Raw genomic sequence first — 17,541 nt, forward strand, 5'->3', positions numbered from 1 at the left:
ATCATGAATAAGCCAAGCACTTACATGAGATAGCTATTACTTATTAAACACTGACCCTTACCTTAATCTTCACAGAATTGGCAACACATGACTGAACCTAGTGTTCATTTACGAGCAAACAAGACATAAGGAAAAAGAATAGCCCTAACTATGTTGGCTACATTTGAAATTAATAGATTATATGCTGTTTTTCTCCTAAAATGTCTGAAACTGTGCTTTTACTTTTCTTGGTATTGAAAGAGATCTCGGTCCAGCTGTTAGGGCATTAATTAAATGTCTCCTTGCCATGGTCCTCATAGAGAGTGTGGTTCTGGAAGAGAAAGCAAATAAGTGAAATGGTTGTGCAAGAAACTATACTTTTTCCTCTGAAGTTCAATGACTTTCACTTTTTATAAAATATTTTGAAATAATGAATGTGCAGAAAGTACAAAAGTAATGTATCGATTCTACTCTTTTCAGCTCTGGGAGGGTTGAAAAACACAATGAGCTTTATGCAAATATCAACAAAATGTAAGGATAGCATTGAAATAAACCCATATAGCTAGTTTACTGTATAAATTGGGATGATAACTACTTTTCTGCTATGTATATGGAGCTTTATAAAGTTTTCAAGAAACGTGAAGTGTGCCAATAAATTGTTCGTATATTGTTTACTGCTGTTTTTCTGTGGTGGGATTTTTTTTTTCTTCTTTCTAATCATAATATGAGGGAGTTGCTAGTCACTGGAAAATCGCTAACTGTGCTAAGTGTGATACTGCTTTTCATAATTTATTGATTTGTTGGTTTGGGGCTTTTTTCCTGCAGTGGAGAAGAATTAGAATATAACCTGAAAGACCTTAGGCCAGCAACAGATTACCACGTCAGGTGAGTTAGTGTGACTATGAATGTCACTTAAATATAAACTCTTCAATTATATTAGAATAAAAGTGAAAGTTTTTTATCTAACTATACAGTGTAGGTCAAGAATTTCATGATCACCTCTGTAGGTGTTTTTTCAGTGGCTTCTAAATATTTTCTGGTAGATTTTTATCTTGGACTTTAAGTTACAAGAGTGCTTTTTGAACAATACATTTTCTGTCATGTTGTTGTCATTGCTATAGTAAGAGGAAAAAAGACATCTACGTTACCTATATTTCTGTCTATATGTATAACAGGCCTGGAAGTGCTTGTGTATCAAAGTGGGATACCTAAAGCATCTTCAAAATTTGTCTAAAGCAACTGGCGTTTGTCCAATTATTGTAACGTAGGTGTGCTAGCACTGAAAGTACTCCAGCACAGTTTCTTCCTAAATACTCCTTGCTTCATGAAGTAAATCTGCTGATCCATCTGACCATAGTAATTTCAGCATTTATTAAAAAAAGATGGATGCACACTGACCTGTCTTGATATTTTTAGAGCATATTTCTCTTTGATGCTATAAATGTGTATTACACATTTATTAACTATTAACACATTCTCAGTTTTGCTCCCTGATGTTTTTAACACCGTCTGTGTTGTTATCTGCTCATGTTGGATTTTTTTAAAAGACTTTGCTTATGAACCAAGGCTTCAAATTCACATCCTGTTCACTTATGCTCAATATCCTTTTTAAAAAAATTCCTTTCACTCCTGTCTATTGTTTCCTTCTGTTTTTCCAGACAAGGGCTAGGTTTGGCGTGCTTTTTCCCATCAAGGCTGCTACTGTTTGTAAAACTTTAAAGAACAAACACTTTGCTTCTGAGCTCTAAAAAAGACCCAACACCAAAATGTGTCTTGGTTTTCTCCGGTTCTGTAGCTTTTTTTTTTTTAAAAGATATTTTCTAGTGGAGCCCTAAAATGAACTTTTCAAGTAGAAGCACAAGACCAGAAGTAACTTCTTGTAAATAAGTAAGAGACCCTGGCTCCCAGGCTGGGCAGTAGTCCCAGCCCTAGCAGCAAATGGATGGTAGCAAGGAGGAGAAGGTTGTAAAACACTGCTGAGCTTCCTACTGTAAGCAGTTAAGCATAATTTTTAAAGCCAGCTTCAAACAGCAGAATGGTTGCCATGTGAAGCATGGTGTTGAGGTCTCATGCCTTTTTTAGGGGCGTTGGGGGTATTTGCCCCGTGTCCTGGCTGACTTCGCTCTGCCTACCTACGGTTCCCTCCGCCTTCCTGCAGGTTTGCCAAATTATAAATCATTTGTGAACAGTTAGCAATAAGTTTTGTTTAAAAAGAAGTAACTGCTAAACATAAAAGTCAGACTTAAAATGCAGCAGCATGTGTTTGTAATGGAGGGCACCGACACTGAAAAGGCCGACTGTTAGCTTCCACAACAATTTTTTTCTTCACTGAAACTGTGTTATGTGTTAACGACTGTGAAGAAATAAATCTGTTAAGTAAAGAAATGTACGGGGCCAACAGTTACTCAGCAGATTGCCTTGGGTCTCCTTAACCTTGGCAGCATCTCTCAGGGCTTCATCTCCACACAGACAAGCAGCTTGTGCTCGGTCCTGCCCTGCTGGGCCCTGAGCAGCCAGGAGAACCTGGTTCGCTCTGAATCTATCTCCTGTGTTTCTTCAAGTGGTATTAGTTTGGTACCTTCAGAGATGACTGTGCTCAGTGTTTCAACGACTTGCAAAGGATGCTCATTAAGCTCATTTCTGCATGGTTGTATTCCTTGATGGTGTGTTTGATGCTTAGCTATGCTGATTTCCGGCACACGTACGTACCACTTGCCAGATGCAGGCTCGATTAATTAATTGCATTTGTTTTCACTCCTGACTGCTAACAGGTGATGGGTAAAGCAGCACTATAGCAGTTCTTGTGAACCTCCCCCAAAAGGTTTGATTCTACATAGGTGGCCATTGTACATAAATTACTCTTATCTACTGAAAACAAATTTAGAAAATGCCCTTTCTTAAACTCTGCATTCAAGTACACAATAGCTACAGCCAGCTCAGAGGTCATCGTCTGGTCATGGTTTCAACTTTTTTTCGAGTAGAAGACTTCCAATTTGCACTTTTCTTTTGCTGTGTGGAAAATGTGAAGGGAAAAAAAACCCATCATTAATTTTTCAGAGAAAAGTACATAGTGAGGAAGTGCTCAACTATATTGTATTCGCTTTCCCACATTATTTGGTATTGTGTATCCCCCTCTGTGCTGATATATAGAGGATTTGCCTGAAATCAAATTTGCTTTGAAGATTTTTAGTTTATCAGAGTAATGTTTCTGAGCTGTGTTAGTTCTAATTCATGGAGGTCCACTAAGTGTTGACACCTGAGCTATGTAGGAGAAGCTTGTACCCATGGAAGGAGACCAGCAGTTTCTACCACTCAACATGGTACATATGAATCAAGTGTAAACCAGGCTTTAAAGTCTATACCTTTTTCTCATGAGTTTATACTTTCTGTTGTATTGTGAAGAGGATTTTAGCACAGTGTGTGAAAGTCTGGAAATAGGCAAGGAAACAGTGGTGGAAAGAAAAGATTATGATGGTAACTCAGTGGTCTATGGGACTATTTGCACAAAACACTGTCATGTTCCTCTTCTGCTGTGATTTTTTTTTTTTTTTTTTTTGCATACTTGTACGAAGTGAAGTAGAGTAATGATAGCCACTGGTCTGTGAGAAATCTATCATTAGTGGACAGTATCATGGATGCTTTGGTAGTCAAATATTGTGGCCGGGGCAGTGCTGTCTCATCTTGTAGCTGTCAGCGAATTTATAACCCATTTGAATATTGTTTCCAGGGTATATGCAATGTACAACTCAGTAAAGGGATCCTGCTCAGAGCCAGTCAGCTTCACCACTCACAGCTCAGCACCAGAGTGTCCCTTCCCACCCAAACCCTCACACAGGACCAAAAGCTCCTTAACCTTACAATGGAAGGTAGGTAATGCTTGGATCGGGCAAGAAGGCAGTGAAAAATACAGTTTACCGACAGTGAGCATAACCGTTGAAAATAATTGAAAGCTGAGACAGTCATTTTTCAGTAAGGGACTTGAACTTGCTGTACTCTGACAAATCCCTCCCCGTGCACTGACTTGGCTTGTTAAAATGTATGCGTTTCATTACGTCCAGCTTCTTCTTGGTATTCGTTAAGAGATTGCCAAGCTGTGTGCAAGCCCCAAGCTTCAGTTTCACTTTAAACTGTAGTCATTTGCCTGGGAGGGAAGTAGTTTTCTCTTACTCCCCACATCACCTTTTGTTTATTTTTGTTCATAGGCACCCATTGATAATGGTTCAAAAATCACCAGCTACCTTCTGGAGTGGGATGAGGTAAGTAGTAACTAGTTGAAATAAATACATAAATAAATGGCACTCAGAGTTTACAAGGATTTGCTAAGTAAAGAAAAATAACTAAATACAGGAGAAAGTAGAAGCAGGAAAATAAAATCGTGATGGCATTAGGTGAAGAGTCGGAAAGATAAAAGGGGCAGTGGGGGGAAAACTTTTCATTCAGTGTATTTTATGCAGAGACAATGTTCTGCTTCCGCACTCATGAAATCTAACTTTTTATTGCTCATTTGGTGTACATTTGTAAATTAGCATTACTTATTATTTAATTACTTGTGATGTATCTTAGAGTTCTGTTCGTGATCTCTTTCTTCTGGATGCTGTCTGAGCACAGAATAAAACACTGTTCCTGCCTCAAAGGAGAATCATAGAATCATAGAATCATAGAATCATTAAAGGTTGGAAGAGACCTCCAAGATCATCGAGTCCAACCATCAACCCAACAACACCATGCCCACTAAACCATGTCCCTAAGCGCCTCATCTACCCGCCTTTTAAATACTTCCAGGGATGGTGTATCTTAGAGTTCTGTTCGTGATCTCTTTCTTCTGGATGCTGTCCGAGCACAGAATAAAACACTGTTCCTGCCTCAAAGGAGAAGAGCCATGATCTTGCAGCCCTTTCTACAGAGAATGTATTCAGGGTCAAAATAACGGTGTCCTTTACGTAGTGGCAATTAGTCCCCTTCCAGACACAAAAGGAAATAAGTTCTCTGTCCCAAATATCTTGCATCGTTAGTGAGCAGCATGCTGTTGGGGAGAGTGCCAAAAGCAAGAGATGTGGGGTATTTGCTGGAGGTGGGCTCTGGTTGTAAGTCCTCCCTCCATCTCCTAATTCCTTTCTGCCTCCTTTCCATTGTGCAAGCCATATTTGTGCAGAAACCACGAGTCAGTGAATATCATCTTTGAAGAAAAAATATGTATTGGGTGACAGAAAAGGCTTGGGCAACATGTAAAGAAAGAGAAAGTGATGAGTCAGGAAATGAAGAGTGTGAAGGGGTGTTTAGTTGTACAGTCTGAGAAACATCCCTTGAGGTTTTTAGTAGTCTAAAAATAATATTCTAAAGGTAATATTCTGTTACGAATAGATTTCCATCATTTCACTAGTAATGTTCCCAGATCATTCTGCTACATGTTGGACATTTGGAACCACTCACTGTGCAAACATTTATTGTATGCAGTATCACAGCAAGCGGGGTCTACATGATGAGAAACCCACTGGACTGAATTAAAATTAAACAATAATTTCAGAATGGCTTGCTGTCCCTCTCCGCATAATGGAAGGGGAAAGGTTGTCAGTGAAGAAGAAAAAAGCAGAGTGTGAGGTCTGGGAAAGGAGATTAAAAAGACATTTCTCAAAAAGTGTGGGCCAGGATGATCCCATTACACCTTCTGTGACACCTTGACTGTGCAGTTGTGAACTCTTGCAAGGCTTCAAATAACTTGGAGCCATGGGAACGTAACAGCACCGAGCACTGAAGCAGTGGAAACATGAATGTTTCCAGCGTGCAAAGGGAAGGGAAGCAATAGAAGGTCTTGTCAGAAGAAAGACCAACAACAGACCATTAATACAGTGCAAATACTTTTGATGTTAATTTTGTCCACATGGAGCCTAGTCATAATTTTGGATATACGTAAGGCAATTCTAAAATGCTTTTGTCCTCTAAACCCTTTAATACTGAGTATATACCTAGAGTTTTGTCTTCAGAAAGAATTGTTATGATGTCTGTTTTTCACAGGGCAAAAGTAGTTTGGTTCAGGCTAGCTCATGTACCAATGGGGAAAAATGAAGGCATCCTGATTCTCTTAGTCGATCTATTTTAATTACCTTGTTTTCTCAGTAATAATCCTGAAATCTGAGATCCCAGTGGATAGTTAGCCAGCAAAGATGAAAGAATAATGGCCCTCCACAAATTAATTTGGTACATCTCCAATGGTTTGACAAGACTCCTGACTGAAATGTAGTTGTCTGGTTGTAAGACCGTTAATGCCACAGGTGTAGCTTCTCTGAAAAATTTTTTCCTCTGATGTGAGACAGAAATGCAATTTTGAGTTGCTGAATTAAAACTTGCTATTAAGGCTTATTAAAGGAAAAGTCTGAAGATGCAGGCTGGCTGTGCCTGCATCTCCAGGAGCCTCATCTACCTGCGACGGTGAGCTTGGCAAGCTGTTGCACTCACTTTTTCATGTGCCATTGCAAGTTGTGCCTCTGACATAGGGTGCCGTTAGCTACCAGAGTTACGGCACCCAAGTACAAAAGAGAATTCACTTGCAATGCCCTGTACCCTCGCACTTGGTTGTGTAAACTCCACGTAAGCAAAAGCACTAACTTTATTACAATGCCACACTGTGTCTCAGTGAAACCAAGAAATAAATACGTCAGGGAAGAGGAGAACGCTTGCCAGGCAACAGCGAACGCTCTGCCAGATCTCAGCTAGAGCAACATTCATTAGCTACAGGGCACAGAATAAAATATAAACACAGGAAAATCAGCGATCAGAAGGAAATTAAATTGTGGCTGCAAAGCAGAGAGGGCTTTGCATGAGTGGAGAACAAGAAATCTATCCGATAATAACATTAGAAAAACACCCTAAAATGGCAGTCTGCCTTGAGGAGTTGAGTCCCTTCCTAGGGAAGGATAGTGTGCGAGTGAGCCGTGGAAAGCCCTCGCAACACAAGCGACATGCAGATCCTGGAAAACTGGCGCGGAAAGGCTGCAGCCTCAGACTACGGAAACAAAACTGGCATCAGGTGCGGGAGACATGGGGAGTAGTGGAGGTGGTCGGGAGAGCGCGTCCGGCTGTATCCCAGGCACGCTGGCGTGTTCCCCCAGCTCGAGCTGTGCTACCCACTCCCACCAAGGGAGGAGCTCCAGCAGCCCCTTCGCGCTCCCGCACGGAGGGTAACAGGTTGTCTCTCGCTGTGGCAGTTCAGATCTTGGAGTGTGTCCGATGCTCAACAGTATCTCAACTAGTTCTGTTTTTACAGGGCAGAGGCATAATTTATAGCATCTAAAATGCAGCCAGAAGTGTAGGTGGCATCACTTGTATATGCAAAAAATAAATTGTTGCGGTAAAACGACAGCAGAAGCGGCACATTTTACAGCCCTAGGATTAGGTGAGGTTGTAAATTGTAGCAAGAAGACAGCATCTCATCTCTTCCTGGCTGCTGCCAGGGAGTCCTGCGGGGCTGAGGTGCTACAATACCAGCTGGGGGGGCAGGGGGGGGTGTCTGCCTGGGACCCTGGGTGCAGCGCTCCTCGACAAGCCCCGTGCCACCCCACATACCTACTGCAGGTTCCCTGCTTCTCTGGAGGGTCTCTCGAGGGACTGGAGAAAGGTGTTTGAGGCAGGTTGGGTTTGGTTTTGGTTTTGGTTTTTTTTTTTTTTAATTTTACTGTATCTTGCTGAGAATAGATGCAGTACTGTTCCCATTCTCTGGTTTAGCTGTCTTTTCTCATATATACTTTAAAAACCTTCTCTCGCCTCATTAGATGAGCTATAGATGAAACACAAATGAGTTGCTTTTGTTTCTTCATTGGAATTAGGTGTGTTGTATTCTGACCTACTCTGATGAAAAGAAGCTTATACTGCTTACTATGTCACTGTGCCAGTCCTACCCAGCTGCTACTTCTTCAGTTTAGTTCTGAGCTTTGGGGTTTTTCCTGACCTGCAGACTCTGGAAGACAGAGTAGTCAAAAGGCAAAGCTATTCCTGCTATGCCACCTTTTTCCCCTCCCAATTTGGATTAAATGGTTTGTCATGTGACTGGTGTTACATGTTAGTTAGAAAACACAAATACTTTCTCAGTACTGACGTGGATCTTTGAATTATAGTTGTAATGCCTTGCTAATAAACTGTTTTAGCTTAAAATGCCTGAAGAACTATGGAGGACGATCTCCATTCTTTAACAGCAGAGTAAAAGATCAGTTCAGTGAATTATCACTCGGTTACATTGGATGTACACTAGCAAAGTTTCCATTGACTTCAGAGGAGTTAGGATCAGCCCCTCTTCTCAGGTATTTTGAAATTCAGTAGGATCTGAACATGCCTGCACCTCAGGTGCCTGGGATTGGCAATAGTAGTCTGGCAGTAAAATCAGTTAAAATTAGTAATTAAGGGAAACTTCACCTTCTGGCTCTTTTTCTGTGAACTTTACAAACCTGAACCCTTTGAACTTACAAACCTGAACTAGTCAGTTGATGACTTTGTGCCAGGATTGATTATTCAGGGTAAGCAAAAGGCTAATTGGAAAAAATAGTGCTAAAAATGTACCAAACAGAAAACATCACTGTAAAGGAGGTGATGCTTTCTCCTCATGCCAGCATTCATCAAAATCAGTAAACTGTAACTGCATTGAAGAATGCCGCTGGCACTGATGAAAGAATCAGGCCTTTGTTACTAATTAGATGTAAAATGATCATTCTGTGATTAAGTGGTAGTAAATAAATGTTTCCCTTGTGCATATGGATAGAGTATCCTACTTATTCTCTATGGGAAAGTGGAGGGCTGTTCCTGAGCCAGAGACAAGGACATCCCTTTTATGCAGTGTGTGTTGCTCTTTTGTATGTAACTCAAAAGCAGCTTTAATTCTCATCCAGTAAGCATCTCATTTTAATTTGCTTGAGAGAGAAAGATACAATACCACACTATTTAACGATTTGGTGATGGATAGTTAATAATTAAGTTTATATATAGATAAATGGAAATAATTTTGTTCTGCCACAAAGTTTTAAACTTCTCAAGGCTAGTGAGATGTGCTCATTTATACTAGCTTGATAGTCTGGGCCATGCATCTCAGTGATGATCCACCAGAATTCAGATACACAGAGCTCCACACTCATGCTTGGGCTTGTGTTTGTTCACCTGCCTGTCTTCTCGGTCTGTTCTGTGGCTATGCCGTTCCTGTGAGACATGCAAGAGGAGAGTCTTGGATAAAATTGGGTTTTGTGTATATTTCAGGGGTGTTTCATAGGTCCTGTTCTGTCTTCTAAATGTTTGTCTATGTAGAAAATTCAGTTACTTGTATAAGAGCTTGCACAATAAATGCTTTGCAGGGATATTAGGGTGTGTTACAGTAATTGTTGACAGTTTGCTCCACAGCTTTGTGTCAGATTGAATATCAGTCTGTTGCTTTTTATTGCCAATATGAACGAAACACAGAAGCTAATGCTGGCATGGCCTGCAGCAGATAGCCATCTTGCCTCCCGGTTGCAGATCTGATGCTGGCAGCTTTTATTCAGACTTTTTCAGTGAGATCTTGTGAAGGACTGTGCTCCATTTCTGTATCCACTGTACCTGCACTGGCCCATTCCTCCTTTTGTGTTTATTTACTATGTCTGCTGCAGGGAATGCGGTCAACAAAACCCATTTAAAATCTCAAAACCCTTGTCTCAATAAACACAATCTCCAAGAGAAACTTAAGCACCCTGTTTTAAGTGTAGCTTGAAATATAGCTGAAATAGCAGGTAAATAAGCTGAAATATAGCTGAAATAACAGCAATTAAGAGCTAATGTTAAAATGCTGTGTTATAATATTGTGCAAATTCTAACGGATTTGTGGAGCTCGATTGTTCTTGTTTCCTCAGGCAGGCCCTGATGATCATCACAGTATGGGTTGTCCTCATGAAGAATAGGGAACGCAGGCTGGAGAAACCCAGGCTAGTGAAGAAGTCAGACAGTGTCTGCTCTCCCTCTGAAATTTGTGGATTAGAAATACTTACGGAAATCATACAGTATATTTTAAGCAACTTACGAAACATTATTTAAAGGATTAAAACTCGGATGCCGAGTGTACAAAGAATAGGAGAAGGATTCTGGGAAAGCTGTAAGACTCTTGGGTGGCAGCCAGTACCAGCCTGCCAGTTGTTCCTGTCTATAATTATGCCAGCATTAGTGCTTTCATAAATCTTGGGAGGGAAGGAGCGGAGAGACTATTTCCAAGCTATTAATGCCAGGATAATTAGAAATATCGGCCAGCCTCTCCAATTAGTGCCAACAGAATCCGAAATACCAGCCAGTTTGAGTAATTTGAATACCAGTTGGTCTCTGAGCAAGTCGGGAATGTACAATACCAGTTCTAGAAGAAAAATATATACAATATCAGAATTTGTACTGTTACAAAGTTGAAGATAATGTAAATGTTTGGCAATCTTTGCAAAGTTTTAACCCACCGGTTTGACAAATTGGAGTTTCCTTGGTCCGTTGCTCTCAGTTCAGGCATTGTGCTGCAGGTGGGGTTTTCCATTCCTTTTTAGCCAGCCATCGCTGTTCATCTGTTTATCAACCACATGCTTAGCATTTGGTCGCTTCGTTCTCTTGGAGAAAAAACGTAGGAAAACGATCAAAAAAACACATTCTTCAGCAGAAAACAAAAAAATTAAATGTTTTCAAATGCTTTACAAATATTGAAGTCAGGATGGTTTTAAAGAGTTAGGGAAAAAATAATTTAATGCATCTGAACCTATAAAAGAGAGTTTGCGGGGGGGGGGGAAATCTGTTCTTAGTAGTCCTGTACTGATGAATGGATATTTTACTAAAACATAGGATTGATAATTAGGATTTGTATAGTCTGAATTTTAAATATGTTATTGCTGAGCTGGGAAGTATGGTGTCAATTATTTTTGTCCAAAAGGAGTTTTATATAACTCTATATCTAGGGATTTTAGATCTAAAAAAGTTTTCTCATTTACAAAAGACTTTTGCTTTAGGATTCATGATCCTCTTCCAATTCCACCCCTTAATTTACTTCAGCCATACAGTGATGTTACAGCTGGAGCAGGTGGGTGAAGTTGAAGAAGATTGTGTATAAAACCAAGTTCTAGAACAAGTGTAGGATCACACTGTATAAATAAAAGTTATGGCTGTTTGCCAGTGTGCTAAATGTCCCTTCAGTGCCTCCAAATTGTTGTGCTGTGCTGGAGGTCTGCATGATTGTTTCTAGCTTGATAATCATGTTTTGGAGACGTAGTACAAATATTTTATGGAGTTCTTCCTTCTGTGTTGCAATCCGAGTGAAAAGAAGTGGAAATCGATAGGGGCTGGATAATGGGCCAGTGAAAAATGTATGTCCCGCTTGGACATTTTTGAGATCGTTAATGATGAAGTGATGTATTGAGTGTGGAGGAAGAACAGCGTGTGGGAGGACAGAGCAGGTGAGGCTGTTGGCTGCTGTGAAGGACACCTACATATATAATTTTCCTGATAGTCTGCTTAGGTGTAGAAACATTGAGTCTTCTGTCAAGCTGGGTGTATATCAGGTGAAATAAGTAGTCTTGTCTATGGGCAGATGTTAATTTTACCAAAATAAAATAATAATTAGAAACTGTAGAGACAGGTGTAAAAAATAGTAAATGGCATAGCAGAGCTCTTAAGTCAGAAGTTGCAGAGATGGGCATAACTATCTCCTGTGCACCAGTTTGAGCCCTTGGGTGTGCTTTGCTAGGTTTCTCTTCTGGTGTGCTTTTGGGTACTTTGTCATGTAATTGTCCATTAATTTTGCATTCAAGTATTGAAATTAAAACTCCTTTAAACTGCTTCAGATCAGGTAGATACTATTTATGTAGAGTTGAGCAATCTGTGCCCTTTCTCCTGAAAGATTTCAAATTGACCATTTCCCACGTGTGGCATAGGATGAGACCAGTTACTCTTTGTTGTCTTGGGGTCTCTGTCCTGCAAAAATCTCAGCTTTGTTTCTGCCATAGGGCATACCAAGTCAGGTTGGATTGAAAAGGTTTTTGTTTTGTTTTAAACATGGCAGGGAGGGAGAGAACTTCTGAATGTCCCTGTCCTCGGCTGTGCTGGTTTGTACTTAGTGTACCTGAGGAAGGACTTGGGAGCTAGACATGTCTCGGTACCCTCTCTCGCTGCTGCCCCATCTTGGCTTTGTCAGGGCTCGTCATTGCTCCAGGTCACGTTGATGTGAAGCTCCCATAAACCATACCTCTGGCATCCAAGTTTCTTAACAAAGTTTCGTGCTTTCCAACAAATCCTCTTTGCTCATCACGTGCTGTGTGCTCTGAGCAGTGGGATGGGTACAGAACCTAGCGCGTTAAATACTCCTCCGTGATGAGTAAATCTGTTTTGCCCTTGAGGGCATGGGGCTGAGCAGAGGGTTGCACCCGGGCTTGTCCCTCTCGGGCAGCAGTCGCTGGGGTTGGCCGTGGGCTGGACCGTGGGGAGCGAGAGCCCTCTTGTGGGATAGAGTGCTTCTGAAGGACCAGGAAGGGCTTGCGTGGGATTTGAGGCACAGAGGATAGTGCTTGCAAGAAATGTTGGTTGCAGCTTTCCTGTGCTCCTGTGACCGGGTCGGTTCAGAGATTAATTTCACCCTTAACTTGCATGATTTTTGGTTAATGAGTAGGATAAATTGCACTTCAAGTAGGATGACAGAAGCTGTAGATAAATCTCATGAAGATAAGAATCTGAAAAGAGGAGGAATCTGACAGCAGACTGACTGTGTTGATCTATATTATTTTAGGTAGCATAGCAATGCTGTCAGTGGCTTACACAGCTTTCTTTGCACAGTGCCTGTATGAAAGCATCTAATTCTAATATCATTTAACAACTCTTTTTAAAATAAGAACTGTGTGGTTTTGTTTCATAGCTATCCGATTACAGATTTCTCTCTTTCTAGGGAAAAAGGAACAGTGTTTTCAGAGAATGTTACTTTGGAAGCCAGAAGCATTGCAAGTTGACTAAGCTTTGTCCGGCTTTGGGTTACACCTTCCGATTAGCAGCTCAGAATGACATCGGTACTAGGTAAGTTACCCAAGGTACACGCTTTCTTGAGAAAAAGTGGTAGTTGAAAAGTTTAACTATCAATGACAGCGTAAAGAGGAATTTCTGGGGGGATTTTTGTTTGTTTGTTTTTTCTCTTTATAGTTTTGAGTTAAATATCTGACATTTGTTCTATTATTAATGCTTTAGAGTAAGTCGCACCTTCCCTGGCGGTATCATTCACCTCCCAGGGAATTGCCGCGTACCTTCAGCATGATGAGGTTAGCCTAAGAAGATAGGCTCCTTTTGAGGTGTTAAATGGTGTTTTGTGGTCTGTTCCTCATACAAACAGAATACATCTGTTATGTAAAATTCCCACTACGGACCTCTGTGAACCAAGAAAAACAAGCAAGAGGAAGTTGAGTTACAGATTTTGAAAGGAATCTTGATATATTTATTTTTCTGGTTTGAAGCAAAGCCCTTCTGTCTTTTTTCAGCAGTATAGTCCCTTCCTTCTTCCGCAGGACTGGCAGGGCTGGCTGATGGGGTGGGAAAAAAGGGTGAGAGAGCCAGGACCGAGAGAGGACAGGCATACCCAAGGGTCCTGCAAGATGGGTTTCAGGTTCTGCTTTTCTTTGCACATGAACAGATGCGCTCAAATGAAGATGGTGAGAAATCAGACTTACTGCAATCCTCCGGGAGCTGCTAGGGAGCACTGGGCTAAAATGTTACGCAGCTGAGGACCAGAGTGTGCCCAAAGAGACATCGTGCTGCAGGGGCTGTGCGCTCCTGTACTCACAGAAGGAAAGTAGGCCAGGAAAAGTTTAGCTGTGAAGAAGCTAAACATCCAGTGCTCTATGTATACTCCTTTATTGTCCTTCTTAGCTAAACAGGATCTAATCATTATTACAAGAACAGAAAAAGAAACACTAGTGGTATATAACAATGTGTTTTGCTGAGGGAGATTCCTGTATTGTTCTTTCTTCCAAAACACAAACCTCTTCGTAATATATAGCTTTAAAAAGTTTCTTTATTCATGTTCCTGTGTTTTACCTCTGAGGTGCACTGGGACTGTTCATGTGTGCACGGAGTCCCTTTTGCCAACTTCTTGCAAGATTACTTCCCTCCCTATTGAAATAATACTTGATCTGGAGAGCGAGAGAGAGAGGCTTGAGCTGGAGCTGCTGAGTGTAACTGGAAGCGGACTGCCAGTTTTGTGCAAAGTTCCCAGTTTTGGCATCTCTTTTCTTTGCCAGATTCCAGATTTTTAAAATATCTTAGGGCATGCATCACCACCCCACCCCCCCTTTTTCTTTTTTGTTCTTCTCTCTCTTTTTTTCCCTCAGGCTATTGAGGAGGGAGTGAACTAAGATCTGTATTTATGGTCAGCTGCTGCTCTGTGTTAATCTACGAGATAAGCACCAACAGCACATGGCTCATTTTTATAGAGAGCACTCAAAGTTATGACATGATAATGTCATCTAACACTTCGTGTCGTGAGATGGTTTTGGTTAGTTGTAATGCTTGTGGACTTATCATTTAAGATGATTTTTGTCTTGTTCGGGTGTTAGTTATAGGTGGATTTTTTTAAACTATAAGAATATTTCAACAAACATGTTATTTTTGAGAAAGAAGACTCAGAAAAAGGACATGTGGCTTTTTCTATGTATTAAATTCATGCGATGACTTTAAGGAACAAAATACGTTTGTACTTTGGAAACAGATTTGAAAATGGCAAGAATGTTGCCTTCAGTTGAAAGTTGTGATGCTGTCCTCCTGAAAATTCACCAAAATCTGTCCATTTCAAACTTTGTTCTCAAATTGTCATTGTACATAATATATTCTGCATGGAGTCTGAAGAGAACTCTTCCTATACTTGCTTGACACAACTGCCTATTATGTTTCAAGGCCTTGTGTGCTAGGATTTAGACAAGATGGGAGCACGCGTCTCGTCTGCCGCAGATGTTCTCTCTGTTTGCAACCTGAGCTGTGCAAAAGAGCAACTTTATGCTCAGCTTAAAATGCAAAGAAGTTTGGGCAGTGAAAGTCGGAAAGGAGTAGAGCCAGCCTGGAGGGTTGGAAGCTATCTGTGCCTGCACCAGACAGCTCCTATGTGATGCTGAGCATGCATGGTCATGACTAGATAAATTTCCCCTGCTTGCTTTGGAGGGCCGTGTCTGAAACAGTGGGACTAGATTTGCTGAAGCACTCGGCTTTCAGAAGTGTAGCTTAAATAGAAGTTGTATTCCGCATTTGTATAAGGTGGAAACTGCATCTCAAGTTCAACATCTAACAGCTGAACACTTGGGGCTTTATTTCCTATGTTTTAGTTCCCCTTTGTTAAATGAAATTTTCCTCTGTTTCACAGTTAATTCATTTAGGCAATCAAATATTATTTTTTCCATTATTATTGTGATGAGAGCTGTCAAAATTACTATGAGAACACATATAATCCTGCATTTTTTTCTATTCTTAGTTCTGGCGTTTCCTAACTGGTTGCTCATCTTTTCTGCCTGGGCAATTTTAATATTGTCTAGATTTTTTGAAAATGTGACATATTTCTCTAAATACACTGAGGTTTGGGTTTTTTTAGTTTAGTTTTGTTTTGTTTTTTTAATATTCCTCTCTCTCCTTCTCTGTCTCTGTGCAGTGGGTACAGCCAGGAGGTGGTATGCTACACTGCAGGTAATATTCCTCAGACCCCTTCTGCACCAAGGCTTGTTCGAGCTGGTGTTACGTGGATCGCATTGCAGTGGAATAAAGTAGAAGGATGTACACCAGAGGAAGTGATTTCCTACACCCTGGAAATTCAGGAAGAAGATAATGTAAGTACCGTGTTACTATAAAGTACACTGCGTCACTTAGATTGAGTTTTCATTTATTAATTCAAGATCCCTGAGAAGGTTGTGGATTGCTGCTTTGGAGGGTCTTTTAGGAGTACTGGGTACTTGGCAGGACGAAGCTGTGTGATTTGTTCTGCTCCACAGCAGAATTATGAATCCTTAGCTAAAAATCTGTACTGTCATCCATGATTACTTTACAAAGCTTCACAGGAGTCTGTAAGGTATAGGGCAGCTTGTCCTTAACCAGTTCAGTCTGCCATGTCCTTCTCACCGCTGTGTGGTGTGCTTGCGTTCTGTCATCTGTCACTTCTGTTTCTGTAACGTGTTAAACTGTCATGATTGTTTTTGTGCTTATTTTACAAGAAAATTATATTATTCAAGTCAGTTGCACCATCCTTCTAGAAGGAAAATTATTGTGGCCTTGCAGCTTAAAAGTAGTAGTAATAATAATAATAACAACAACAAAAAACACTTGACCATAAAGCTCCTTTGCTATAATGTGTTCTAGCTACAGACTATAATACAGAGAGCACTTCCTCAGACTCCTCAGTTACGGGAATTTGTTTGTGTGTGTGGTTTTTTTTTTTCTAGGATAGTGTGTTTCACCCAAAGTACACTGGAGAGGAGCAAGCCTGTACTGTGAAGAATCTCAGAAGAAGCACGCAGTATAAATTCAGGGTAAAATCTTTTTCCTCTTGTCATTGCATAGTATTTTCTCTGTTGGGTTTTTTTCCAGGCACTGTAGGAACCCTTTAGTGTACTACCTGCAAAATTGAGCTATCAAATACAAATTTATCTTACACTAAGACCTAATAGATTAAACCAAATTTATATTTTTACTTTTACTACAGAAAATGCTCATTGCTCAGCCTTTTTGAAACAGGCATGGTTCTTGGTACTGTGTACTGTCAGGTATGATCTTGTAGAAGTGTGGCTCAGGGCCTGAGGTAGTTGTTGCAGTCAGCTGCATGGCTCCCCAAAAACCTGATCCGTGGTCACAAAACCAATCTCACTTCTACACAATGGAGAAAACACTGTAAAGAGCCCAGCAAGCACAGCTTCCTTCCCCAGCTCAGGGGCCTGTTTTCCCCTGACATGCAGAAATTCAAGCTTTTCCGTCTCATACGTACATGTGGCTGGTTTTGGAGCTGGTCTTTTAGCAAGTGTTGGTATCTCCTGCTCTGTGGGTGCTCCTAAATACAGACCCCCCAGGAGAGATGCTCTGAAGTCTTTTTGCAAACACAAAATTCAGTCATCTGCCTCGCTGTTACTGAAGCCATCAAGCACAACACAAGTGCCGGGTGCTGCTATCGAGGAGAAGACGGTGTGGTTTTTACCAGACGGGCTGCGGTGCGGCTGTCTGTCCCCATGGCAGGGCTGTCTGCCATGGAGGCGGCTGCGAAGCCGGGAGCCGAGCGCAGCTCCACAAGATGGCGTTCGGCCACACCATCCCGAGCGCTGCCGTCCCTCCGGAGATGGCGAGGAGCTGTCTCTAAAGCCAGCGTCCGCCGTGCTCCCACGTTGCCAAACAGAAACGGTGTCTGGAAGTGGCTTGTGTCATTTGTAAACAGTGCAGGGAGAGAAGGATGGCATAGGTTTGTATTGATTCAGAAACATTTGGCTTCTTGTAGGTCTTAGTATATTCAGGAGCAACAAAAAAAACCTTTACCCAAAGACTCATTTAAATCCTTAAAAACAACTTTGCATATATTGCTTTGTGGGACAGAAG

General features: G+C 41.1%; 1 protein-coding gene across 1 annotated transcript in view; it reads left to right on the plus strand.

Annotated features, from left to right (window-relative positions):
* The window catches only part of FNDC3B (fibronectin type III domain containing 3B), a 179,371-nt gene that overhangs the window by 101,344 nt on the left and 60,486 nt on the right, over positions 1-17,541 (plus strand). The window contains exons 8-13 of the mRNA XM_009333580.1: positions 805-864; positions 3,707-3,845; positions 4,182-4,235; positions 12,887-13,011; positions 15,620-15,794; positions 16,404-16,490. Coding sequence (XP_009331855.1) covers positions 805-864; positions 3,707-3,845; positions 4,182-4,235; positions 12,887-13,011; positions 15,620-15,794; positions 16,404-16,490 — 640 coding nt within the window. The remainder of the gene's footprint in view (positions 1-804; positions 865-3,706; positions 3,846-4,181; positions 4,236-12,886; positions 13,012-15,619; positions 15,795-16,403; positions 16,491-17,541) is intronic.

The sequence above is a fragment of the Pygoscelis adeliae genome, unplaced genomic scaffold (genome assembly GCF_000699105.1).
Source record: "Pygoscelis adeliae isolate BGI_AS28 unplaced genomic scaffold, ASM69910v1 Scaffold220, whole genome shotgun sequence".
Classification (NCBI taxonomy): domain Eukaryota; kingdom Metazoa; phylum Chordata; class Aves; order Sphenisciformes; family Spheniscidae; genus Pygoscelis; species Pygoscelis adeliae.